At 32.5% G+C, this 27,228-nt stretch overlaps 2 protein-coding genes across 2 annotated transcripts in view; both read left to right on the top strand.

Moving 5' to 3' along the window:
* Window positions 1-9,405, top strand: part of LOTGIDRAFT_230578 (hypothetical protein) — a gene marked incomplete at its 5' end in the record, with an annotated part of 10,527 nt that extends 1,122 nt beyond the window's left edge. The window contains 7 exons of the mRNA XM_009049100.1: window positions 2,960-2,975; window positions 3,551-3,726; window positions 5,887-5,953; window positions 6,682-6,746; window positions 7,292-7,513; window positions 8,052-8,252; window positions 9,100-9,405. Coding sequence (XP_009047348.1) covers window positions 2,960-2,975; window positions 3,551-3,726; window positions 5,887-5,953; window positions 6,682-6,746; window positions 7,292-7,513; window positions 8,052-8,252; window positions 9,100-9,363 — 1,011 coding nt within the window. The 3' untranslated portion in view covers window positions 9,364-9,405. The remainder of the gene's footprint in view (window positions 1-2,959; window positions 2,976-3,550; window positions 3,727-5,886; window positions 5,954-6,681; window positions 6,747-7,291; window positions 7,514-8,051; window positions 8,253-9,099) is intronic.
* An 838-nt stretch (window positions 9,406-10,243) lies between these two features.
* Window positions 10,244-27,228, top strand: part of LOTGIDRAFT_212720 (hypothetical protein) — a gene marked incomplete at its 3' end in the record, with an annotated part of 29,545 nt that continues 12,560 nt past the window's right edge. The window contains exons 1-22 of the mRNA XM_009049099.1: window positions 10,244-10,304; window positions 11,123-11,295; window positions 11,556-11,664; window positions 12,332-12,451; window positions 12,761-12,999; window positions 13,806-13,908; window positions 14,578-14,694; window positions 15,033-15,200; window positions 15,538-15,759; window positions 15,944-16,018; window positions 16,664-16,764; window positions 17,027-17,156; window positions 18,045-18,133; window positions 20,575-20,688; window positions 21,194-21,367; window positions 21,698-21,871; window positions 22,905-23,095; window positions 23,909-24,023; window positions 24,535-24,676; window positions 25,308-25,438; window positions 25,793-25,873; window positions 26,487-26,935. Of these exons, the coding sequence (XP_009047347.1) occupies window positions 11,158-11,295; window positions 11,556-11,664; window positions 12,332-12,451; window positions 12,761-12,999; window positions 13,806-13,908; window positions 14,578-14,694; window positions 15,033-15,200; window positions 15,538-15,759; window positions 15,944-16,018; window positions 16,664-16,764; window positions 17,027-17,156; window positions 18,045-18,133; window positions 20,575-20,688; window positions 21,194-21,367; window positions 21,698-21,871; window positions 22,905-23,095; window positions 23,909-24,023; window positions 24,535-24,676; window positions 25,308-25,438; window positions 25,793-25,873; window positions 26,487-26,935 (3,182 nt within the window). The 5' untranslated portion in view covers window positions 10,244-10,304; window positions 11,123-11,157. The remainder of the gene's footprint in view (window positions 10,305-11,122; window positions 11,296-11,555; window positions 11,665-12,331; window positions 12,452-12,760; window positions 13,000-13,805; window positions 13,909-14,577; window positions 14,695-15,032; window positions 15,201-15,537; window positions 15,760-15,943; window positions 16,019-16,663; window positions 16,765-17,026; window positions 17,157-18,044; window positions 18,134-20,574; window positions 20,689-21,193; window positions 21,368-21,697; window positions 21,872-22,904; window positions 23,096-23,908; window positions 24,024-24,534; window positions 24,677-25,307; window positions 25,439-25,792; window positions 25,874-26,486; window positions 26,936-27,228) is intronic.

Genomic DNA, 27,228 nt, shown 5'->3' with positions numbered 1-27,228 from the left:
TTGTTCTCATTTTTCTGTAATTTTGAAAAACTTTTCAGAAGAGAATTCTAATGTTCCACCAGTTATATTTGATGATATCTTAAAAAATAATTAAGTCATGGTTCCACAAATTTCTGAAAAAGAACCAATCCTATTCACTATGTCGCAGTTTGTCAAAATCACAACAATATTTTCAGCACTATTGCGTTATATCTCAACATTTCGCAGTTTGCATGTGCGTTTAATATGACCCCCATCACTCCACATACACTTTTTCACATCGGTGAAGAGTTCCATTTTACTCCAAGAGTGACGTCCACGATCCATGTAACTCTCGATTTTCATCGGTAGGGATGTTTTACATAACGAAGATTGTGTGTGACGGGACATTCGATTGCTTATTTCATCAACTTCGTCGGCAGTCTTTCTAGCGGTTTCCGGTGGTTCAATGGTATTTAAGGGATAAGCTGGATGTCTCTGATATCCTCTTTGAGTTTGACAGTACCAATGGGAATTTTTTGTTGACATGTCGGATTATTTTCCAATTGAAGTCCTTCCACAAGAATTGATTGTTTCCAAAGACTATTCTGAACTTTGGCTAAAAGAATATCCTGCAGAACTTCTGAAACACAGACAATAATGACTGTATTTGTGCATATAGAAAGTATTTTTGTTGTTTATAGCTTCTATGACGACTAAATACTAGTCCAATACGATAATCCACCTCTAACGATATAATCTTATGGTCGATCCGATAATCTTGTAATCTTTATTAACGGTATTGAGGCAAAAAAAAACACAAATCTTAAGTGATGGGAAAGATATTAATGGTCATTCCCATTTTTATACAATATACACACGGTATAAAATGGATCACAACTGATGTTTGGGGTCCTATACCAAGGGCATTATTATATCCTTATTGAAGAAAATGAGGCCCTCTGTCAACTATGAGGGACCCTAATATGCGAAAATTACTAAAATCTTTACTGTAGAGTAGAGGACAGCATAGAACAGATGTTTTTAATCCGACAGGTGATTAACAGGCATTATGGTAACTTGACTTACAGAGGGATCTCAGAATGCAGGAGAGCACAATGTTAAAAACAATTCCCGGAGGAGGGTTCCCTACCCACCTACATCCACTGGCCCCCAATCATCTACTTGAGCCACTGCTCAACCCATGGCGGGACCGACCCCTGGACATGACCTCAAGAGTTACAACAACCAGAATTTGGACATTGTTACTACGTACCCAGCCTATGAAATTCCTTTTAGACCGACAGCCAAGGGCAGCATGGTCAAATGAGTGTGGGATCATATAGAGAATGATGGGACATTTAATGAACTGGACGTCTGCAAGGGACCTGCTGCGTTTATTCCCTGGGGACCCCGAAATAAGGCACCAAAAAATACGCTAGATAAAGATAGACCGGTATCTAATGAGTTGATAAAAAGCATTTTGGGCGAATTGATAGCAAAGGTCGTACGAATATCACTTACCTGCAACTTAACTATTGGTTCTAATAAACAAATCTCGACATGAAGTAATTTATTGAATAATTGCGGAAAATCGAATTTGTCATTTAAACATAACGTGTTATTGTATAATGACACCTACAGATAAAAACTAAGCTAATATGATATTGAAGCGCTTGAATAATCACGAAAGACAAAGACTTGTAATACCCATAATTACAGTATTATATTATATAATATTCTATATGGAAGTCGTTTGTGGCCATAAACCACTCTCCCTAGAAACAAATATACTAGATGTAATTGCAGGCCCATAGCCAGACTTGTTCGGAGGGTAAATCCGAAGGGGAATTGATGTATGGCGTAAGTTGCAGTAATGGAATTGGTCGCTTGTCAGATTTTTTGTCAGGGTGGAAATGCTTTTTTTTTATTTTGCCCACCAGTAACTACGGGCCTATGTGTTTGTATGTCTATTTAATGTGAGAAAGAGGTTGGGAGCCGACACCGGACCAACTCTTGGAAACACAGACCACGGACTCAGAAAGCCGGAGTTAGTGAGATATCATACAGTCAATTTAGTATTGAGACGATTCTCCACGAATGCATTGCTCTATGGGTCACAGCTGACAATAGAAATGTTTCCTTCAAATCCACAAAAACACTAATATAGATGAGACATAGACAGTCAAAGGGGAATAACTTCAATAAAAATACAGATTCTGTTCATTCCGATCGACCGAAACAACTTAACGGGTCGCATTTTGTCAGTCTAACTAGTTTATCTAGCAGATCGCTTTGTTTGTGACCTTGGCCAGTGCTTTACATAGGGGTTTGCAAAACTTCTGTAGCATACTCTGGTGGTTAAAATTTTATCAATAATATGAACGAAGCGATAGCTATAGGGACAGATGCGCATTTTTTTTTTTACCAATTATAGCTACCGCAGTCTCAGAAATTTGACTTTTCTAGTTAAGTCAATCAGTAATAGGGCGAAACTGTAACGGTAAATGCGCAAAACTATGTCCTATGCCTTTAATAAAGGCTACCATACTGTAAAAACTTAAACCATAAGTTGCCAATGTTAATATTAATTTTAGAGTATAATGTTAGGACCCCAATAATACAGACATGAATACCAATCCCGAGAATATCTAATTATCCTTGATGTTTACGCCCGTTTACAATTCTTTACGACAGTTTACGTTATTTAGTCACACCACATCAGGTTCTTTGGACTGTGTTGACTTGAACTTTGTCCTTTTACGTGTGTAGGGCAGTATTAAATTATTATGGCTTCTGACGATGTTTTAAGAGAAGGTTTGTATAATATGCTGTAGTCATCAGCGCCGTTAATCCAATCACTTAGGCTATGCAGCATCAAGTGCCTGTCATTTTTGTCCTAGTTTTCTGCAACTGATTGGTCGCACCATGCATACACCATAGAGTGTGCAATGAGAGATATTTTGCTAAGATAGTGGCATTAGCTTGCTTTTTTTTCTAGGTCTGCATATTAAGATGTAGGCCTACCATAACCCACTATTGTTCATTCATGTAATGTAGTAACCTATCTATTCAATATAATATAGGCCTACTAATAAAGTTCACATAACAACAACCCATTGACCCACAGAGTTATATAATAAGTTAAAGGGACAGGTTTGCCATTTTTTTTTTTTCGTCTCAGAAACAGGAATATTTTAGCTGAGCCAATCAGTAATAGTGTTCAAAGCTCAACGTCGAAATTTGAGCCTAAAAATCCATGTGTATCCTAAATTATCTGCAATTGAATGTATGAATGACGACTCATCAATTTAAGATACTCTGTGATATATAGAAAAAAATATATAGAAATAGTGAGTAAAATTCCTAGTTTGAAGTATATTTGAAGGAATTATGCGATTTTTGTACATTTCTAATACTTTTAAAAACTATTTATATATATTAAAGATTATATTATATTCAAAATTTCTGAGTACAAAATCTGAGCCCCAGCATCAATTCACTCTGACTGGTGGATTGGGATTGGGAAGTTACCAACCAACAATTATTGAAATCACCCTCAGTAAAAATTATTGTTTTTTTTTTATTTAAGGGGTACGTCAGAATTTAGCTGCCTGGATTAATAAGTTAGAGTGTAATGGTAATGTAGAAAAGCAACATGAATTTAAAAAGAAATTTATTCACAATTTAAAAACATCAGCCATCGCCATAGAAACAGATAAAGCCAATGAACAACATTACGAAGTTCCAACAGAATTTTACCTCACTGTAAGTTTCATGTGGGGTAAGGCCTACCTCAATTTCATCTCATTATGTAAGGAAGAATGAAAAGACTATATTTTACAAGGATAACAACTTAGGTTCACAGTTAAGGATCCTTTCTACCTTGACCAAACCTCTTGGCATTGATCTTTCCCTGATTATCTCTACCCAATTACAGCCGGGTCGACTGGAATTATGATTGAAGATGACTTATTCAAGGTCATCGGACTTTCACATACTGATCGAGATGGGAACCCACAGCCACCATTATGATGCCATGTTCAGAACCACCCCTCTAACCAACTGTACTATGTATCTGGGATAACTCATTGAATTAATCTTGATTAGATTTAAAATGCCTGTTATTTATTATAAAGTGTGATCTATAATAGTGGTGGGTATCGTGCGGAAAGCAGACCATGCTTACCCTTTTTAAAACACCTGATGGTACTTCTCTTTGAAGTACAACAATTTTGCCATACTTTAATTGGAAGGGCTAGGTTTTTTTTTTATCATATTCCTAATGTACAATTGGAAAAACAATTATTGAAAATTTAACAAGGTTTACTGCTAGAGAACAAAAATATTCACCAAAAAATCTATTACTGTACCCAAAGAAAACAACCCAAAACACACATACCTGTAACTGAATTTCTGAACTCTGAAGAAAGTATAACCCATGTATCACCACTCTTTTAAAAAGTGAAGATAAACACTTAGTTTGCTATCCAATGTCCAAGTGGGATTATAGAGAGCAAAAATAATGAAAACTGACATCAACTCACTGGACTGACTACCCTTAAAACAGTTCACCCATTGTCCAATGAGACCAGTTAAAGCCAAAGAGATAGATAAGATGGCAAGTAAGTAAGTAAGGAAGTGATAAGTATTAAGGTGCTCTTTAAAGGGACAGTTAGGCCATCTTTTTGACCAGTCATACTTCAGTCTTAGATATTGGAAATTTTTTAGCTGAGAAAATCAGTACTAGTGTTCACAGCTCACTGTCAAAATGTGAGTCTCCAAATCCATCTGTGTCCAGAATTATCTGCGTTTGAATGTTCTTCTGGAGACTATTTACATATATTCAAGACTAAAAATCAAACCCCAAAATGACATCTGTCCCTTTAAACTTAAAGCTTTATTATAATACCAAATTTGATTAAACAAAGACTATATCACAGTAATTTATATTAATGCAGGTTTTTAATCTGTGTGAATTTTACTTAGAATAATTCATAATCTCAGGCCTATGTACTGGTACATTGACTGGAGTAAATTGTAAACCCATTCAATATCAACTTTTAAGATTTTAAAGGGACAGGTGTACCATTCTGGGGGGTTGATTTTAGTCTTGAATATATGTAAATAGTCTTTAGAAGTACAAGAAATGTACGCCAATAATGTAATTCCTTTAAAAATACTTCAAACTAAGAATTTCACTCATTATTTCTTTATATGTCTTTTCTATATATAAATTGACGAGAGGGGAATTTTCAGTCCAAAAAATAGAGTCATTTGTGTGAATTTTCTGGGAGGGAAGTGTGTCTATTTTAAATGTAAAAATCACTGAACCTTATTTTTTTTATGGACCCAAAGACATTCTATAACAAATAGTAAACAGTTGAAAATTTTATTTTGAATATTCATGAAATGAGAGAAAAGAATTCACTTCTAAACTCAATGTAGTCAGAGAGTACAAATCTTTACTTTTTTTTACTCTGGGATGTCATTATTCCATTGTGCCTGTTTCTAATTTTATATTTAATTCTTATATTTGTGTCAGCTGAATTGAGCTGATAAAGTAATCATTTAGATCCATGTAAGATTTCTTCCAAATCTATTCCTCCCCAAAATAAATCAGTCATTTTGAAACGTATTTCCTTTGAAAAATAATTTAAAGATAAACCATGAATGGATATGAAATCCTATTCTACCTATCGATATAGTTCAATGTGACCCCCCGGTTTCGAATGACGTCAATTTTAATCGTAGATCACATTGCCTTCCATTTCTTCCCAGGTCTGACGATTCCTCTTCATTTCCCACCTAGCAACAATTCCCCCATGGTCTTCCATTTCCTCTTTTGGGGAGAAATTCCTCCGTTGTTGAGAAGGACTGATTTCATTTTGGTACCACCCATTTTAAGAAATGTTGATTTGTTTCTAGGCGCTGGGGAAAAGATTAAAATACAGTGGTTGTTACTATCCAGAAGGTGTAACTGATTTAGATCAAGGTTAGTGAGAACTGATGTGGTGCGCTCATATTCCAAATAAAATGGACATGCAACTAAAATGTAATGTGAATTATTAAAGAGATTGTAAAGAGGTTTTTTAAAAAATGTATGTGTATAGGGGACAATGATAGCATCAATTTGAACCATTCCAATTTACAATCAGACATTTGTGGTTCTAGGAATTGTACTAAAACTAAGTGTTTTATGATGTCAATAATCACAATATTTGCTTTATCTCATAAGCCCCTTTGAGATTAGTTTTAGTGGAATTGCAGGAACCACAAACTTCTATTGGAATGTTGCAAATTGATGCTATCAGTGTCCCCGATACACAAGAAAAATGTAAAAAAACGCTTTAAAATCCCTTTAAGCACCAGGAGTTATATGTCAGCAAATGTTAAAATAAAAATCTATTTTCAACTAAAAACCATTATCTAAACAATTCCTGTATCTGAGACTATAAAGCTATGATTATCATACCCGTTTACCAGTGGCTCAACCAGTATACAAACTAGTTGAACCATGTCCATGGGCCAGACCCATAAGGGGGCCTGACCCCCAGAAAAAAATATTAACAGGTATTGAATTGACTAACAGAGGGATTCAGAAAACAGGAGAGGATAATGTGAACAAAATTTCTCCGGGTTATGGGCCCCACTCATATAGTTGAGCCACTGTTGTTTTTGGCTATAGCAATTGTAACTTTGTCCTGTTACTTTCAATTTCAGCTGAAGAAATTACATTAAAACAGTATTGTGAACGGGCCAAGATAGAAGATGGTCAAACTGTGTTGGTGAGAAACTGTTATATGTGCTAACCATCAATTTTTCAGTTATTATATATTTTTGGCAAAGTTTCTGGAACAGATGTTATGTTGTCAAGGTCTTCCCTTGATTGATGTAAGGTCTTCAGATTGTATCTAGGATTAATCACCAACCAGAAAAATAAGTTCAATAGAAAAATCTATAATTACAAGGATAACAACATTGGTTTTCAACATTGTTACTGCTTGTTCCATACCTCTATACATGTATCTGGGTCTTGTTTCTTAAAGGGATTGCAAAGAAGTTTTCTAATTTTGTATGTGTATCGGGGACATTGATAGCATCAATTTGCACCATTCCAATTTTCAATCAATGGTTATTGCAATTCCACTGAAACTAGTGTTTCATGATGTCAATAATCGCAAAATATACTTGTATCATAATATAAGGCCCTTCTCAATTAGTGAAGTCACCAAACACTTAGTTTTACTGGAATTGCAGGAACCACACACAGACATCTGATCGCAAATTAGAACTGTCTTTTGTCTTATTTTCTCCTTCAAATATTTTGTAGGATTTGGGTTGTGGCTGGGGATCATTTGGTCTATATGTATGTGAGAAGTATCCAAGATGTCATGTGACTTGTGTGTCCAATTCCAGTACCCAGAGAGAGTATATCGTACAGGAGGGTGTAAAGAGAGGTTATGGAGATCGTCTAGAATGCATTACTAATGATGCTAATTATTTCAACACAGCTAAAAGATTTGATAGAATAGTTTCTATTGAGATGTTTGAGGTGAGACATAGCTTCAGATTAAAAAGATGGACAGCTACAACTTTTATTAGCACGATTTTGACAACAAGTAATAGCTTATGTTAAAGGGACTCATGCGTAGTTTTTTACCAATCGTACCTTAGTCTCAGAAGCAAGAATTTTTTAGCTAAACCAATCAGTAATAGTGTTCACAGCTCACCTTCAAAATTTGAGCCTTCAAATCCACATGTGTACAGAATTATCCACATTTGAAAGTTAAAAAGACGAGTCGTCTTTTCTTGAGACACTGCCATACATATAGAAAAGACATCTATAGAAATAGGAAAAGAAATTCCATGTCGTTTGATTTTTTTTAGTTTTTAGCTAAGGCAATCAGTAATAGTGTTCACAGCTCAATTTTAGCCTTCAAATTCATGTGTGTACAGAATTATCCACATTTGAAAGTTAAAAAGACAAGTTGTCTTTAGAAAAAGGAAAAGAAATTCCATGTCGTTTGATATATTTTGGTGACATTTATTGATCAGTTTTTTCAAATATTAATTCTTTTTGTCTTTCACAGCATATGAAGAATTATGAGTTGTTATTCCAAAGAGTGTCCACATGGTTAAAACCAGCTGGGTTGTTATTTATACAGATATTATGTCATAAGCAACATGCGTATAATTTTGATACCAAGAAGGGTTCTGACACAGAATGGATGGCGAAGAATTTTTTCTCTGGTGGGACAATGCCCTCTGTTGATTTATTTCTTTATTTTCAAGTGAGTCTTATTATCATGGATTTCTATCTAGAGAATTTTAAGGATGAAATTAATTTTAGAAACATGTCGAAACTTTACAAAAGTGTATATCTAGAAATTTTGCAGATATTTACCAACATGTAAATCTAGAAATTGTATGAAATTTACAAACATATAGATCTAGAAATTGTACGAAATTTACAAACGTAGAAATTTTACAAACAAGTAGAAATATTTAGATCTAGAAATTTTATGAAATTTAGAAACATGTAAATCTAGAAATTGTACGAAATTTACAAACGTAGAAATTTTACAAACAAGTAGAAATATGTAATTCTAGAAATTTTATGAAATTTACAAATATGTAGATCTAGAAATGTTACAAAATTTATAAACATGACTAAATTTTATGAAATTTTACAAACATGACTAAATTTTATGAAATTTTACAAACATGACTAAATTTTATGAATTTTACAAACATGACTAAATTTCATGACATTTTACAAACATGACTAAATTTTATAACAATTTACAAACATGACTAAATTTTATGACATTTTACAAACATGACTAAATTTTATAACAATTTACAAACATGACTAAATTTTATGACATTTTACAAACATGACTAAATTTTATAACAATTTACAAACATGACTAAATTTTATGACATTTTACAAACATGACTAAATTTTATAACAATTTACAAACATGACTAAATTTTATAACAATTTACAAACATGACTAAATTTAATGACATTTTACAAACATGAAGATCTAGAAATTTTACATTTTATAAAATTTACAAATGTAGACATTACCGATGATAACAAAAATATTAAAACTTTTGCCTTTTTATCTTCAGAATAACGTGTCAATAGTAGAAAATTGGATTATAAATGGAACTCATTATTCCAAGACTCTAGAAGCCTGGCTAGAAAAGATGGATGCCAACAAAACAAAAGTGAAAGAAATTTTTACTAAAGGTTATGGAGAGGAGGCAAAGAAACAGATTTTTAATTTTAGACTTTTTTTTATTTTTTGTTCGGAAGTATTTGGATATAGAGATGGCAATGAATGGTTGGTTGCTCAATATTTGTTTAAGAAAAAAATTCCAAGTGCTCTTTGAATATGTAAAGGCAGCTATGTTGAATAAAATTTGTTAATTATTACTAATCTTTTTTCTCATAATGTACTCTCTTGTGGGCCATCCCATTCAGACTTGCTTGTAAATTTTGGGTGGCATTGTTTACAGTTTAAAACAGTCAAGCAAAGATATTCCTGAAAGTCCAGGTACCACAAACGCAGCAATACACATACCTTCTTTTGAGGCAGTGTCCGTACCAGTAGGGATACAGGGTGGGTACCTGCAATTAAGAAATGTAAGTTTTATGCATTTTGCCACAAAATATGCATCCGATTGCACCGAATCCATTTTATTTTTCCAAGATTTTATTAAGGAACCCTCTAAGACACTCCATGGCAAGCTTGCACCTAAAGCGTTTCCACAGAGCTCAACCTTGGCAGTTGTACCCCTATTTTGTCAGTCTCGCCCCTATTTGTAGCCCCAGTCTCGGAAGGCTGGCACCACCACCACTGTTTTGAGGTAGGTAACATAATTTAATTCTGGACTCAAAATATCGCAAAGTAATTGTCAGTACCTGTTCTGCCCTAGCCACTAAATCTATGAAAATTGTATACCAAAATCTAGAGAAATGTGTCCCCAAGCTTAACTTAGCTAAAAAATATTTTGCTTCTAATTTTTGGAAAACCAATAGCATATCTTTTACATAAACTTTGTCACTATGTTTTTGATCATCAAAAACTGATGTACAAATTTTGTAGATAAATATTTCTTCTACAAGTACTGATGGTTGTAACAAAATATTGATTGAAAAATTGCTTGTGGTCTGATCTACCTGACAACGGAAAGCCATCCGCAAATAATTTCAAAATGATAAATTGTTTGTGGTCTGAAACAAAGGGGAAGTGATCCATTGATGAGGGCGCTCTTTTCAAAATGGAAGACAAATAAATCTAAATTTCGCCTAGATTTCTAAAGGTAAGGATTTTGCTTTGTAAAATCATTTTGCATAGATGACATTACTGAATTTGTAAAACCAGTGCAGGCGCCTATTTCTATAACAGATGATAAGTTTACCACCGACTCTTTTTGAATGGAAAACCTAATACTTTTGTGAAAGTTGACATTATTTTGTACATGACTGACATTGTTGATGTTTGTCAACACAACTTAAGTTGTGACAAGAACTCCAAGAATATAGTTAAACACAGATATTTTTGCTCATCTGAGTTCCGTCAAAGCATAGACTGAACACAACTAGTCTGTCCATTATATTTTGTAGGGTAGGCTATTGTAAAAGGTATGGCATTTAGAGGGTTTGACTAATCGCTCAATGTGATTAAAGATTAAAATGAGATAATAAAAAAATTCTGCAAAATTCACATTGCTTCCAACAATTTCAGAAGCTTATTCTGTTTGATAAAATAGATATGAGCTTTTTGAAAAAAAAGAAATAAATCATGCTGAAGGCTGAAATACAAGTCCATTCACACAGTTTTAAAATTTTGAAATTGACAACGAATCAACAAGAATATTTCTATAATGAATGCCTAATTGTTGTTCATGTAGGACTGGTTGTGATGAAGGTTTTGTTCAAAACTAACCATTGCTGTTCAAATCATCTATTGGCGATTGCCACAGACTTTTTGAAATGGCTTACGCGATTCACTGATATATCGTGCCAGCGCTAATGGTGATAGGCCTACAAGTTTTGTGTACAAATAACCTACTTTGATACACATGATATTCTATGTCCACTTATCATAATTAGCTGAAAACGAATAAATTGTATTTGATTCAACAGGTATGTTAGTAGTCAGTTCTAAATAAGAATACACAATGAATATAGATGTAATTGAAGACCACCATGATGAACATCCTTCCCCTACTCCAGATTCTACTGTATCCTCACTCACAGGATTTCTCTTTGGTAATATTGGCAAAGAGGGAGAGTTGGAAGAAGATTTTCTTGATGAGGTTTGTTGTTTAACTTTAAATAGATTCTCAAATGACAGATCCTTTCTGTAAGTTTTTAACTGTTTTTCATAACACTTGGCATCTATTACAGTCAGCGTTAACAGTATGTGATAATTTCAAAGTTACTCCACTGCACTGAGCCCGAATAGAACTTTTATGAAACTTGAAGCTTTGATAGGTGTTTCTGTCTTCAGTCGGAAATGCATATTGAAATATAATAACATAAAGAGTTGTGATGTATGGCCGGATTATTATTTTAGGAATCTAAAAGACATCTGGGATCTTTAAATGATCTAGGAGGCTTGAGTTCCATGGTGAAAGAAATCACAGAAGATGGAGGCAATGATAGTTTCTCTGCAGAAGATACAGGTTTGTACAGGAGACAGAACTAGTGCTGGGTATCGCTGATCATGCCTCATTACGATGCATATAGCAATACACAGTCACAATATGATATGTATTGCGATTTGGGGTTTTTGGATGAAATTAACTTTTTATCTTTAAAGTTTCAATATATAGGGGTGAAGGGGAGGTTAAATGGCCGCATCTGTACAGCATGTATGGAATTGAAGGTTAAATTTTCGAATATTTGGAAAGTATTTGGACTTATACTTTAATGGGACTTATACTTTAATGGGACAGGTGGACAATTTTTTTTGACAAATCATACTTTAGTCTCAGAAACAGGAATATTTTAGCTAAGTCAATCAGTAATAGTCTTCACAGCTCACCGTCGAAATTTGAGCCTTCAAATCCACGTGTGTCCAGAATTATCTGTATTAGAATGTTAAAATGACGACTTATCAAAGTGAGTAAAATTCCTAGTTTGAAGAATTTTTTTAAAGGAATTAAGTGCTATTACGTACATCGTACTTCTGAAGACTATTTACATATATTCAAGACTAAAATCAACCCTCGATAATGGCACATCTGTCCCTTTAACGTATGAGCAAAATAAATGAATGAGTGTGGGAACGAGTCATAATGGGATATTTCAACAAAAAAAAATGATATTGTTTGTTATTACATCCTTCAGATTATGATAAGAAATCACCTACTGCAGTAGATTTCTCTGATATAAATGAAGCAGTAGAAGAAACAGCAGAAGAAAATAGAATAAGAGAAGCTATGGGAGGATTTACTATGACTAAGAATGGTATATGTAATTTTAATAAAAATTCTTAGTAATAACTGATATAACTGAGATCTTTGCCTACAAAGGAGTGGTTTTTTAAGTAGTGTTGTAAAGTTTTTCGTGAAAATTATAGACCAATATCAAGAGATATATGCCTCTTCTTATCTGAAAGCTTTAAAGATGGGTTCCCCTATTTTCATAAATGAAAATGCTAATACTTATATTATATTGTTATATTTATTGGACAGTTTTGATCATGTTAAAATTTCATGATATTTCTTTAAGGCTTGAATGAATTATTGCCCTTAAATCATCATGATTTTATTTTAGATGAGGATGATGATTACGACACTGATACTAGTGATAGGAAGTTGATGCCACCACCAGCATGGCTACCATCACATACTCACAGTTCAGATACCTCACACTTGACCTCACCTCAGAAAGGTCGTCACTCATCAGGAGAAGATAATTCTCCATCAAAAAATGCTCCATTAGCCAATATGTTACCGCCTGAAATGGAATCAGTTAGTGTAACAGATCTATTTCCTGAATTTAGACCCAATCAGGTTTGTAAGCTGAAATTATATACTGAAATTATATCAACTGGTCATAAGCTTTAGGTTAAGGACAATACTGAATACAAGACTGAGAAGTATTGCATTGAAATTGAACTAAGATTGACATGAAATAAACAAGAAATTTTCTATATTAGTATGAACATTAAAATTGACTCTCGAATTTAACATCAATCTTATCTATTTAGCAATATTGTCTTCTAAAATAACAGCAGAATTTTCATCTCTGCACATATATTCTTGGCACCCATGTCCATCTGTTGGTGCGTCAATATAACTTGCTATAGTATGTATATAGTCCTACATAATTAAACAATGGTGATCAAATTTGAATCTGGTGCTTTTTGATCATTCACCATCTTGATCTTAAAGTGATATTACGTCTTAAAATGAACATATAAGTTCTCAAGAATGGTCAATATGAGTATATCCGATTATATAAGGATTCTGTTATGTTATTTATGACACCAGGTATATCTACTGATGAATATATGCTCTTATTGGCCAAGTTCAAAATTCTTAAATTTTATATTCATTTTAAGACTATTCCTTTAAACTATAAAACTGCTAAAGGAAATATCAGTTTATAGTCAATTTCCATATAACTTGGTATGAAGATTAGATATGAAGAATTGATATCATTGGACAGTATTCAATGATTTTGTAATATAGTACTCTGCAGATATTGAAGATCAAGTGAGAATTTTTATTAAATGCTAATTCACAAATTGTGTGTCACTTCAATTTAGTTTTGTAAAAATCAACCCCAAAAAAAAATAAAAACAACCTTTTTCTAGGTTCTGCGGTTTTCACGCCTGTTTAAACCACACCATGTACCTCATCTATATAAACGTAAGAAGAAAAAGAAAGATGAAGAAGGTAAAAAAGAAGAAGTTTCTGGTGAAAAGAAAGAAGAAAAGAAAGAAGATCCAGAAATAAAGACTGAGAATGGTCTAGAACCTGCTGACCAACTGTCTGGTACTACAGTTCCTACTATTATTGAACCAATTAGTGAAATTAAGGTATGCCTTCAAAAGAAAGATGAAATCAAACTATTAGGAAATACATTCATGTGATTGGTTTATATAGCTAAAGTTTGATTGACTGACCAATCAGATGATTAGAAAATTAAACTAGAATGATTAGAATAGACAGTGGTTACAGCCTTTATTCTCTTTATTATGTTATTTATTGCTTAGTTACTAACAGTAGTGATTTTGAATATGTCATCTTTCTTACTATTCCTGTCTTATAGGAACTGTTAATCTGAGATAGATTACTGCTAGGCTAAGAAGCATCTGCAACAGGATCTCCAAGTAGTTTTTTTGGTATCTTGTCATTCTATACCTAAATGTTAAAGGCAATGATGAATTTTTATAGTTGGGTATAAACAAAACAGGCTTATGAAGCTTCCTGCGCAATCTAAATGCTCATAGGCATATCCAAGTAAATGAGGGGGTTTGCCCATTTTTTCTTTCAAGAAAATGAGATAATATTTTGATTTTAATATTTCATAGGAAGAGGAATCCGAAAAAGATGACAAAGATACAGTTAATGGGAAATCACCAGATAGTGGCATTGATGATTCTGATCTTGATGATGATTGTCCTATTAAACTAGAACTAGGCAGACCAGCTAAACCTGAAGAATGTTTAACTGATGATGAGGTTTGTATTATTGATGATTGTCCTATTAAACTAGAACTAGGCAGACCAGCTAAACCTGAAGAATGTTTAACTGATGATGAGGTTTGTATTAATGATGATTGTCCTATTAAACTAGAACTAAGTAGACCAGCTAAACCTGAAGAATGTTTAACTGATGATGAGGTTTGTATTAATGATGATTGTCCTATTAAACTAGAATTAAGTAGACCAGCTAAATCTGAAGAATGTTTAACTGATGATGAGGTTTGTATGAATGATGATTTTTGGTTCAAGGACTACATGTTGGAAACTCCTTTGTCTTATATTGAGCTACCTCTTTAATTGAATTTGGTGTGATCTAGGAATTGATGATGAAAGCAACAGAGTCTATTACATCCCGTGGAAAACAAGATGGTAATGCTGATACTGAACAGACCTATAACCTAGCTCCCTGGAGGTATGGCCCAGCACAGTACTGGTATGATAAGATGGGTGTTGATGAGACTGGGGAAGGATTTGATTATGGATTCAAACTCAAAGAGGCAAGTCAGCCAAGACTTTCTTTTTCTTTACATCTCATATGAAGACCAAATTCAACTCCATTGAAGTACTGTATAATTGTGTATATATTGTGCACCCTCAAGTAAATCTGGTAGATTAGTGATTTTGTAAGAAGTCTTAAACTGTTGCCATTGTAAAAATAAAGCTAAAAATTCATTTCTCTCTTTTCTGAGATCACAAATTTCATTGGTTTGAATTCAGTTAGTTATTAAGATCCATTTAAGACATGCAGGTTCAAATAGAAAATTGAACAGATTGCTCCTTTGAATGGTACAAATAGACTCCGAATTAATTTCTCTTTTTCTTCGTTAACAGAAGAAAGAAGAGGAAGAAGAAGAAAAGAAGGAATATCCAGATAAACCTAAAATGGTCTTCCCTGATGAAGCTTTTCTAATGATAACACAAGTACAGTGGGAAGATGATATCATCTGGAACAGTGAAGAAGCGAAACAAAAAGTTCTACAGAATCACAAACAAAGAGCAGCAGCTGCAGGCTGGGTACCTAGTACTAATAGTAGAACTGCTACTCAATTTGCTCAGATTAGTAAGTAACAGATTATTTTATACTTTTAAATATGATTTTGTTCTCAGTAAACACCCGGGGATAACTCGTAGATTCATGTTCATTTAGCATAAACTTGCATTAAACATCCAGTCAGCAGAATGCTCAGAATTTGTTGCCCCAAATGGAAAAAGTTTTTGTATAAATTAAATAATTGTTTTTATAGATAAGATAAGTAACAGTGCTATGTTAGGACCTCAAATCAGTTTAAACAAACCACTACTACCAGGACAAAAACCAGGTAAGAAACGGAATAGAGTTTTACATCCTACTTTGAAAAAGATACAAGTTTCACTAAGGTGGATGTTGATCACCACAAGTGTATGATATTATATTGATAACAACAATGTTTATAAAGTATGATTGGAGTGTATAAAATACCTGTAACTTATATTGTATTTTGATAACACCTTTTAAAGTGTATGATAGTATATTTGTAGAGTGTATGATATTGTATTTGTATGATATAATCTGATAACAAAGTGTTTGATATTATATTTGTAGAGTATGATATAATTTGATTACGGAGTGTTTAATGTTATATTTGTAGAGTATGATATAATCTGATAACAAAGTGTATGATATTATTTTGTTAAGTATGATATAATTTAATATCAAAGTATATGATATTATTTTGAAGAGTATTGTATAATTTGATAACAAAGTGTATGATATTATTTTGTAGAGTATGATATAATTTGATAACAAAGTGTATGATATTATTTTGTAGAGTATGATATTATTTTGTAAAGTATGATATAATTTGATAACAAAGTGTATGATATTATTTTGTAGAGTATGATATAATTTGACAACAAAGTGTATGATATTATTTTGTAGAGTATGATATAATTTGATAACAAAGTGTATGATATTATATTTGTAGAGTATGAGAGCTCCTGTGATACATGGTATTCCATATTTCCTATTGAAAATGAAGACTTAGTTTATGGTAATTGGGAAGATAATATTATTTGGGATTCAGAGGTGAGGTGAATTTATAAAGAAAAAATAAAATCAAAATGAATATTTTACGTGTCAATATTTTATAAATTGGAGCCTGGAAGTTTGATTTCAACTGACTTCTGGAATTGACAACTTATGTCATGATCTTCTACAATTCAACAGAAACCTTTTGTCACAGTTCTTCCTAATTTAAATTCTAAAGGAATTGAACATAAAATATTTAAAGCAAATATTTACATGACCACATGATTGATCAAATATATTTCATGCGTTACAATTGTAGAATATGGATAAAATACCCAGTCCACCAGTATTAACTCTAGATCCTAATGATGAGAATATTATATTGTCAATACCAGAAGATAGAGATCCTAATCAACCAGATGAACCAGCTAAAAAAGAAAAGGTACATTGTTCATTCTCTTTCCAAGATCTTGTTGTCTTATCTCAAAGCGAAGCGAAAGTATGATTGGAGTGAATGATATTATGTTTATAAAGTATGTTTGGAGTGTATGATATAATGTTTATAAAGTATGATTGGAGTGTATGATATAATGTTTATAAAGTATGATTGGAGTGTATGATATAATGTTTATAAAGTATGATTGGAGTGTATGATATTATGTTTATAAAGTATGGTTGGAGTGTATGATTGTATGTTTATAAAGTATGATTGGAGTGTATGATATTATGTTTATAAAGTATGATTGGAGTGTATGATATATTGTTTGTAAAGTATGATTGGAGTGTATGATATTATGTTTGTAAAGTATGATTGGAGTGTATGATAGTATGTTTATAAAGTATGTTTGGAGTGTATGATAATGTTTATAAAGTATGATTGGAGTGTATGATATTATGTTTATAAAGTATGATTGGAGTGTATGATATATTGTTTATAAAGTATGATTGGAGTGTAAGATATTATGTTTATAAAGTATGATTGGAGTGTAAGATATTATGTTTATAAAGTATGATTGGAGAGTATTGGAGAATTTGACAAAAGTTACATTTTTGAGGAGGTGCCTGCAGTAGCTGGGTGAATTACACGCTTGTGTCCTAACACAAGGGTTAAGGGTTCAATCTTTGCTTAAGTCCTTTCAATTTTCAAACTGTATATCCAGTCAATGGTCAGACAAGTTGACAAGGATAAATCCTATAATACTTTGTATAGGTCAAAAAATTGAAGCTTGTATACTTCAGGCTGTGCTTATCTTGCAACAATTGGAACCAAAAGAAGGAAGGCTTATGCAGCTGTCCTGATTAAATTTTCTCTTTTGCACACTTCATGGCATTGTTAGTCTTCATATATTTGCAGGAATTAAAGAAATCTAAGATATTATTAGGGAAAGCTGGTATAATCAAAGAGGAAGATGAAGACAAAGATGAGGTAAAGCAGAGATATTTGTTTATATGTTGTAATATTTTCGTATTAGGAATCATGGTATTTTATATTTTCTTCTTCAATACCCAATATCATTATGTGCCATGAGTCTTGATCATGTAGGTTGAGCAATCTAGGAGCATGCAATTCTTCCCTTAAACATACAAAACAGAGTGATTAAAGATTTGTTCAGATTGAGCTTGTGATTGACAGAATCTCAGAGCTAGTGGATTTTTAGACAGATACATCTGTCTGTCTCTGTTCCAGCCTCTGATAGCTATTTAGATGTCAGCTGGTGTAGAGACAGAAGAAATAGGCCCTGTTAAATGGGGACATTCCGCATCTCCACAGGTGCAGTGGTTTTAAACCCATTTAGATACTTCGCATCTGCATAATCCAAATATATTTGAAAAGATGAATATTTATTTGTTCAGTCATACCATCATTTTCTCCCTACACCATTTATGTCATGTCTCTGGTTCCATCAAAGCTTTTTTTGGTGAAACAGATCTAGCATTGGCCATTTAAAACTGTGTTCAAAGGTCACAGAGTCACGTGATAATAAAGCGAAAGTTAGGGGGATGCCCAACAGTAATATACAATCATCTTAATGGTAATTCAATATAACGTTAGAGAAAACACATGTTTGGAGGTGTGGAAAATCCCCATTTAACAGAGTCTTTTTTTTCTGACTCTGCTCCAGCTGACAACTTTCCAATTATATCCATCAGAGGCTGGCATAGAAGCGGATGTTTCGTACACTGTCACTGTCTACTATTGACTTCTATTTAAAAGTGCATCTTATTGTCAATCTGAACATTTAGAATATTTGATTGTCCATTCAATTGAAGAAGCTAATAGTCAGCCAAAATTTTTGAAAAGTAATCCTAGGAAAGGCTAGATCAATCTGAACCCACCTTTATGTGTACATGATAGTCATTCTTGAGACTCAGATAATATACATGCTAAAATATCCTGGGCTCAATCAACTAGGTTATAATATATGATTACATTGTTTATTTGCCTACTCTATTTTCAGTCATCAGTCACTATATTCTTTTATAAAGGCAAAATTTTGAAGCAGTACAATCATTTTGTAAATAACAATGTTCAATTTCAATAGAATTATTGTTGAGTTTGATTTTGTATATAAAGGAGCATACACATTTGTTGCTTCTCACACTTGTGTCAAAGTTTATGGTCTACCATCTTTTATGGAATGTCAGTCTTGTGGAATGGTGTGTCAGCATAGAGGGTGCAGCTTGCCTGGAACTGGAATTCAATCCTGGCATAGGACAACATGCTTACTATTTGATGTTATCAGTGATAAAAGCTCAAATGTGCTGATTTAAAAAAAGTATCTTTTTGTTCAAAGGGAAAAATTGTGAGATTACTGAATGTTTATGCTCCTTTAAATGATTAATTTTAAGGAATTTTTCTGATTTTAAGAAAGTTTGCCTGTCTTATTCTTCTCTTGCCATTGTTCAAAAATAATATTTATCAATCCTATTTTGAAATGCTTTGTTTTGTTTTATTTTATAATTCTGAAATTTTTCTTTACAAAAATGTAGCTCAAATTTCATACATTGTAATGTGATGTCTTGTCTTCTTCCACAATTCCTATTTAAAGATGGGTTCCCTTATTTTCATTGATGAAAATGAAAATGCTAATACTTATATGAATAGAAAGTAGAGGTGTTCTAATGACTTGCAAAAATACCAGTTTGTCTCACATGTCCATAATTAATTCATAATTAGCTAAATTAGAAGAGAATTACCAGCAGAATTCCAATGAGTGACAGATCAAGAAAGGTCAAAAAATCTTTTTTTGTTTATCCAGACTGCACATATATGGAAATTTATGATTGGTTAAAACTCTTAATTATATGCAATAAGAACATAATGATATGATTAAGAATATATGATAATTAATTAGAAACACCAATTAATCAAATATTTGGCTTAATTTGACACTAAAAAATAAGGAAACCCATAAAAAATAAGGAAACCCATCTTTAAGCTGTATATTCTTGTTAGAATTTAATTGGTATAAGATTTACCTCTGGAAGATTCATTTGAATTGAATGTTTCTGAAAAGTGATTATATAATTGCTCTACTATATAGTTCCTGGATCATGGGTTAGGTGTGAAAGACTCTTACCATCTTTTATAAATCAAGATGCTCCAAAAAAACAGATTCATTGATAGTACCAGATCAAAAATTTTGCTGAAATCACTAATTAGAAGAATTATTGGCGTTCAGAAAATGTCCTATGAAAATTTTCAAAATAAGAAGAAAAATTGAAAAAAAAAAGATAATATTTGGACTTATTTGACTTGAATACTAAGGTATCTAGATTTAGCAGTCGTTTTCTGTTCAAATTATTTCTAATAAATTTCAACACAATACATCTTAAATGTTTTTTTTTTTTTCAATATTTTTGTAGGATGAGTTATCAGTTCAGACTAAAGATCCATTTAATTTATCTAATGATGAATATTATAATCCTAAAATAATGGATAATGCCTTACGTTCTAATATTGGTGGTGTTCTGATACAGGTAAGAATTATTGTCATATATTGTATTATTTTTATTACTTTATAAACATATACTTCTAAATAGTCTTTAGATATTGAATTGATGATCAAAATACAGATTTTGTTTTATGTTTTTTCTGTGGTGATTCCATGTGCCATCCATGATCTGACAAATTGTTCTAGTTTACTAAAATATTGAAACCAATCAAATGGTTCAAAAACGGATCAATTAGTCTACATGAAAGGGATTCTTAGACATTCAGTGTTAAACTTTGACATGGCACTTCAATTTTGACACTGTTTTTGATTGGTTGGAATAAATCAGTCAACTTCTGACACTTATGGGTCAAAGTTCAGCTGAACACGATTTTAAGAAGAATTTTGTTAGATCATACTTAGTAAGTATAGTAAAGTTAAGAAAAACTACCATACAAAATATCTAGAAGTGCTTAATTTTTCACAGTTCATCTATTTTCTATGGAATCCCAAGAACCTGAGAACAAATCTTGTTATTTTATCTTTTGTAGCATTCAACACCAGCAGTAGAGTTACGGCAGCCATTTTTCCCTACCCACATGTCAGCTGTCAAACTACGTCAATTTCACCGACCTCCATTGAAAAAATATTCACATGGTCCAATGGCTGAAGGGGGTATTAGACCTGTATTACCGCTTCTCAAACAGATCAAACGTAAAGCAAAGGTCAGTAATTAAGCATTTTGTTGAAGACCCTGGCACACATTGCTTTGAAATTTCTTTATTGCAACCTCATGACATTTCTTGTCTTCATGGAACAACTCTACCGGGTTTCCCTCTGTCAGTGATCCAGAGCCAATGTTGAAGATCCTTTGACAGTTGAAAATTGAAAAGGGAAAGTTAATGCTCCTTCCCATTTTCCTCATTTCCAACATTATACTTAAAAGAGAAAATCTACAAAATAGTTATCTTAGGCCATTTAAGAAATAATACCACAGATTTGGTCAAAATGAAATGTATAACTGTTATTTAGATGTGTTATTAATTTGACTGTAGATGAGAGAACAAGAAAGACAAGCGTATGGTGGAGGTGAAATGTTTTTTATGAGAACACCACAAGATTTAACAGCTATGGATGGAGAAGTCATACTGTGTGAATTTTCCGAAGAATTCCCTCCTTTAATGATGCAAGTTGGCATGGCAACCAAAATGAAGAACTATTACAAAAGGGTAGGTAACTCAACTTTTACATATTGAGGGAAATATTTTTTCTGGACTAGCTCTTAATTGTTTCCACTTAGTTGTCTGGATGAGACAATAAATTGAGGTCCCATATGCTAAGGTTGTCATGTAATGGAGACTTTTGAATTGAACATGTCCATGTATACTACAGGCTGTGCATCAGAGAAAAAGTCAGAAGTCAGAAGTTGTAAGCTTTTGCTGCTGTCCTTGCAAAACATCTCTTGTACGCTACACTGAATTTCCTACCCTAATTGACAAAAACACACCTGTAGAACTGCTGCAACAGTTTTTCTTATCAGAATTAAGTCACCAATATTTTGAAATAAAAGGGATGAGCATGTGAATATTGCATATTTTGCATTGACAATCATCTTGTGTCCTCGTGTTATATTTTACACTATCAACGTAGCTGTGTTTTAGATATAAGATCCATTGTCAAGACAGTTGAATTTAAATTGGAATTTATTGCTCTTGTAGAAAATCATATTAACTGACCTAGGGCTGGGTGATATGCCGGTATCACGATAAATTCCGGTATCACGATAAATACCGGTATAGGAATTTATATTGTTAATAATATCACCTGTTTAAAAAATATCAAAATATCACCATATTGTAATATAGTCATCAAGATATATCGTTAAATTTTTGTCCATATAAGATCATCTACATAATTTTAACAAGTAACTTCATATTTGAAACAGATGTTTTTTTCATGATATTCAAGACTGGGGTGTTTTGAGAAATATTTATTGTTTTATGTTACATTTAAAATGTCCAGATCATAATTTTGTTTCTATTAATCTAATATTATATCGTGATATCAACTTGAACCAATATCTCCCAGCCCTAAACTGACCAACTCTTTCCATGTGCTACAGCCTCTTTGAAAGCCTGAAATTGAAAACGAGTAAGATTATCCACAAACTTTCCCTCATTGCACACCTTCATTAGCTCTATCTAAAAGGACTTGCACATACAACATCTTTTCATTTATGTTTTATTATTTTATGCATTATAGAAACCTGGTAAAGATTCCAATCCACCACAGTTCCCATATGGGGAGCTAGCCTACGCTCATACTTCTCCCTTTCTAGGTGCTATACAACCTGGTGTATGTATACAAGCATTGGAAAATAATATGTTCAGAGCACCAATATACCAACATGTCAAACCATCCACAGATTTTCTAGTCATTAGAAATAGGCAGAAGTAAGTCATACTCCTAGTTAGACCTAGTTTAGATTCAGAAAAATGAAATGATCAAAGCATTGTCTTGGGGGATTTTTGCAGCAATGGAACTTAAATGTTCTAATCGCTGGAATCAGATACACTTAAAGATGGGTTCCCGTATTTTCATTTATGATAATACTTATATGAATAGAAAGAAGAGGTGTTCTAATGACTTGGAAAAATATCAGTTTGTCTCACATGTCCATAATTTAGCTAAATTAGAAGAGAATTACCAACAGAATTCCAATTAGTGACCGATGAAGAAAGGTCAAAAAGTATTTTTTTTGTTTATCCAGACTGTACATACAAGGATATTTATGATTGGTTAAAACTCTTAATTATATGCAATATAAGACCATAATGATATGGTAATTCATTAGAAAAACCAATTAATCAAATAGTTTGTTTAATTTGACCCTAAAAAATAAGGGAACCCATCTTTAAAGGTTTCTCTTGTCCTGGCCCTTTTATCCAAAAGAATATGCATATATAACATTTATAATAAACTAATGCAACTTTGTTGTCAGAATTTCCTCTTTGCACACTGCATCCGATTGGATAATAAAACTAAATTTAAAATCAATTTTAGTGATTGACCAATCAGCATAACTTAAGTTCAGATGACTCTATCTTGAGTTTTCAAGAATAAGGCCCCTGGTAATATGCATTACCTATTGGAATATTGCTGAATAAATATATTGGTTCGAAATTTATCATGACTGGCTTTGTGTTCTTATCACTGTAACTATATTATTTTTTATTGCTTTACTGTAAACCAATCATTTTCTTTAGTTTTCATATAAGAGAAGTAGATGGACTATATTGTGTTGGTCAAGAATGTCCACTGTATGAAGTACCAGGTCCTAATTCTAAAAGAGCTAATAATTTTGTCAGAGATTTCCTACAGGTAGGTATAAACGACATTTAACAGAACACTACAATCATTATCTATACTGGAACCATTGTCCAAGCTCTCAAAATCTACAAATAAAATAAAATATCCTGAAAAATATTGACTAATACGAAATATGATTGAATGCAATATATATAATAATAACTCTGAAAAGACAAGTTGTAATATGATATATGTGATTTTTATACGCCCACATCTCTCTATCCATCCGTCGGTAGGTCCGTCCGTCGGTCAACGATTGCTTGTAGATTTTTTGATGGAATCAAATGAAATTCGGTATGTGTATACATATTCATAAAATGAAGATCAAGTTCGAATTTGAGCTATTTTCGACCCTTAGAAGCAGAGTTATTGCCCATGCCCCAAAATCTTGAATATGCTATTACTCTCTTAGTTTTCAACCGATCTTGATGAAACTTAAAATGGATGTTTCGTTTTTACCATCTGCATGCCGTGGTGGGCGTATATATGGCTGTGGTCCATTATCTTATTGTATTATTTACAGGTGTTTATATATCGTTTATTCTGGAAGAGTAGAGATAATCCTAAACGTATTAAAATGGAAGATATTAAAAGAGCTTTTCCTTCACATTCTGAAAGCAGTATTAGAAAAAGATTAAAATTATGTGCTGATTTTAAAAGGACAGGTGAAAAATGTTTAATATTTAGTTATCCTGAAAATAAAAATATTTGTTAATTTGACTTGATTTTTCTCAAATTTACATTAGTCTTTATCTGGCTCCATTATAGACAATACTTGGCAGCATTTATTGTGAGCTAAAGATGTATACTTCATTTTCACATCATGCCCAACACTGTAAATCTGTTAAAAATAAAACATTTTCAAGGTGAAAACAGATAAGGGATATCACACCAACTGTTGAGGCATTCTGCTTTTTTTGTAAAACATTTTCATTATCAAAAACGTAAATTATACCTGAAAATATTTCTAAAATATGCTATTTAGTTGTAATCTTTAGAAAATGTAGGAGACATATTTCTCTACAATTAGGCATTTATTTTACTTTAATCTGTACAGTAGTTTTCAAACAGCTTACAAAAAGCATAACAAACTTTAAAAGATTACATAACATTTTATATAAAGTTTTGGCATTAAAAAATTAAGGGCTGGATTTTTTTAGTTAAAACTTTCAGATACGTTATGGGATACATTTTTATAGATTTTACTTTATAGTTTTCACAAATTTGAGCAAAAGAATTTTTCAACCTACAAAAAAAGCGGAATGTCTCTTTAACAAGTTTTTTTTTTTTTTGTAGGTATGGACAGTAATTGGTGGGTTATTAAACCTGATTTTAGATTACCAACAGAAGAAGAAATTCGAGCTATGGTGTCTCCTGAACAATGTTGTTCTTATTATAGCTTGATAGCAGCTGAACAGAGACTCAAGGTTGGTTTAGAAAGATTTGGTCATCTAAATATCTCTTTGATTAGTCACCATGGATGTTTTTCTGACTTTTGCAATCATGAAAAACTTAGTTCTCTGCATGCAACTTAACATAACATAAAACTTAAGGAGTGGTCTACAGTTGTAGCTACATTCTTCTTCTGAAAAAAATTTGGTACATTCAATTAAAGCAAACAATCATTTTTGACAAAGGCAGATCATACCAATAATTGTGGAACACCTGGTGCTGTTTTATAGCTGAAATTTTCAACCTTGTATCTCTTTCACATCATCTTGTTGATTATTTTGATATTTGATAGTTGCTATAGGTATTAAGACATATGATGTTCTTAACAGGATGCTGGTTATGGTGAGAAATCTATGTTTGCTCCAGAAGAAGATAATGAAGAAGAAGCACAGATGAAGATTGATGATGAGGTAGTATTGGACTGTTTTGAGTACAATCAAGGATTTTTTGTTACAGCCGGTTAAGGCCAGGAATGCCCATCTAGTTTGGTTAAAAACAAAAACTCAGGTTTATTTGATTTTAATAGATGCTAGTCAAGTAATTTGAATATGTAGAAAAAATGAATTTGTTGTTTTATAATATGACAATTTTTTTCACTGATATTGTTAAAAACTTTTTATAAGACAGTGGACACTAACCACTACTATCAACTATATTATCAAATATCACAGTTATAAAGTTATAAATTAATATATATAGAAACTTTGAAGATAAAATGTTAATTTTTTATCCCATTACATTATATGTGTCGTATTGTTACACCTGTATGGAATCATGGCATGATTGACAATACCCAGCACTAGATGATTGTGAAAACTTAGTTAGTGGATTAATAGTGGATTATTACAATTCTAGAAAGGAGGGAAATGGCAGGTGTAGTCAACAACAGAAAAAAATACGAAAAAACTTGTAGATCTATATTTTCATCAGATTTAGGATTGATGGGTTGACACCCAAGACTGTTAGTTGGTAAAAAATGTTAAGAGGGGTCCTTGTCATTGACCAAGATTTCAATTTACTTAGGTGAGAACAGCACCCTGGAATACCACTAGAGCCTACATCTCGGCAGTGAAAGGAAAATGTCTGTTGAAGTTAACGGGTGTAGCAGATCCTACTGGTTGTGGTGAAGGCTTCTCATATGTCAAGGTTCCTAACAAACCTCAGCCAAAGGAACAAGAAGCTAAAGACACACCTGTTAAAAGAACTGTTACTGGTACAGATGCTGATCTGAGACGTCTGAATTTGAAGGATGCTAAGAATATGTTGAGAAAGTTTGGCTTGGCGGAGAGTGATATCAAGAAGTTGTCTCGATGGGAAGTTATTGATGTTGTAAGAACTATGTCAACTCAACAAGCTAAAGCTGGTACTGAAGCTGGAATGAGTAAATTCGCTCGTGGAAACCGCTTTTCTGTAGCTGAACATATGGAGAGATATAAAGAAGAATGTCAAAGAATATTTGATCTTCAGAACAGGTAGGTCTTTGAAATTGGAGACTGATTGGGTCTTTGGACATGTCTGTTAAAAGATGGTTTTCCTTATTTTTTAGTGTCAAATTAAGCAAACTATTTGATTAGTTGGTGTTTCTAATGAATTATCATATATTCTTAATCATATCATTATGTTCTTATTTCATATAATTAAGAGTTTTAACCAATCATAAATGTTCATGTATGCTAAATAGATTTGACTTTCATTTCAACCAATCACAAATGTCATGCAGAATCCATGTCTAGATATTGACTACGAATTGCGGGATAGCAAAACC

Source organism: Lottia gigantea, assembly GCF_000327385.1.
Source record: "Lottia gigantea unplaced genomic scaffold LOTGIsca_13, whole genome shotgun sequence".
Taxonomy (NCBI): Eukaryota; Metazoa; Mollusca; class Gastropoda; family Lottiidae; genus Lottia; species Lottia gigantea.
Note: the sequence above shows the minus strand (reverse complement) of the source record. Positions and strands in the feature narration are given on the sequence as shown.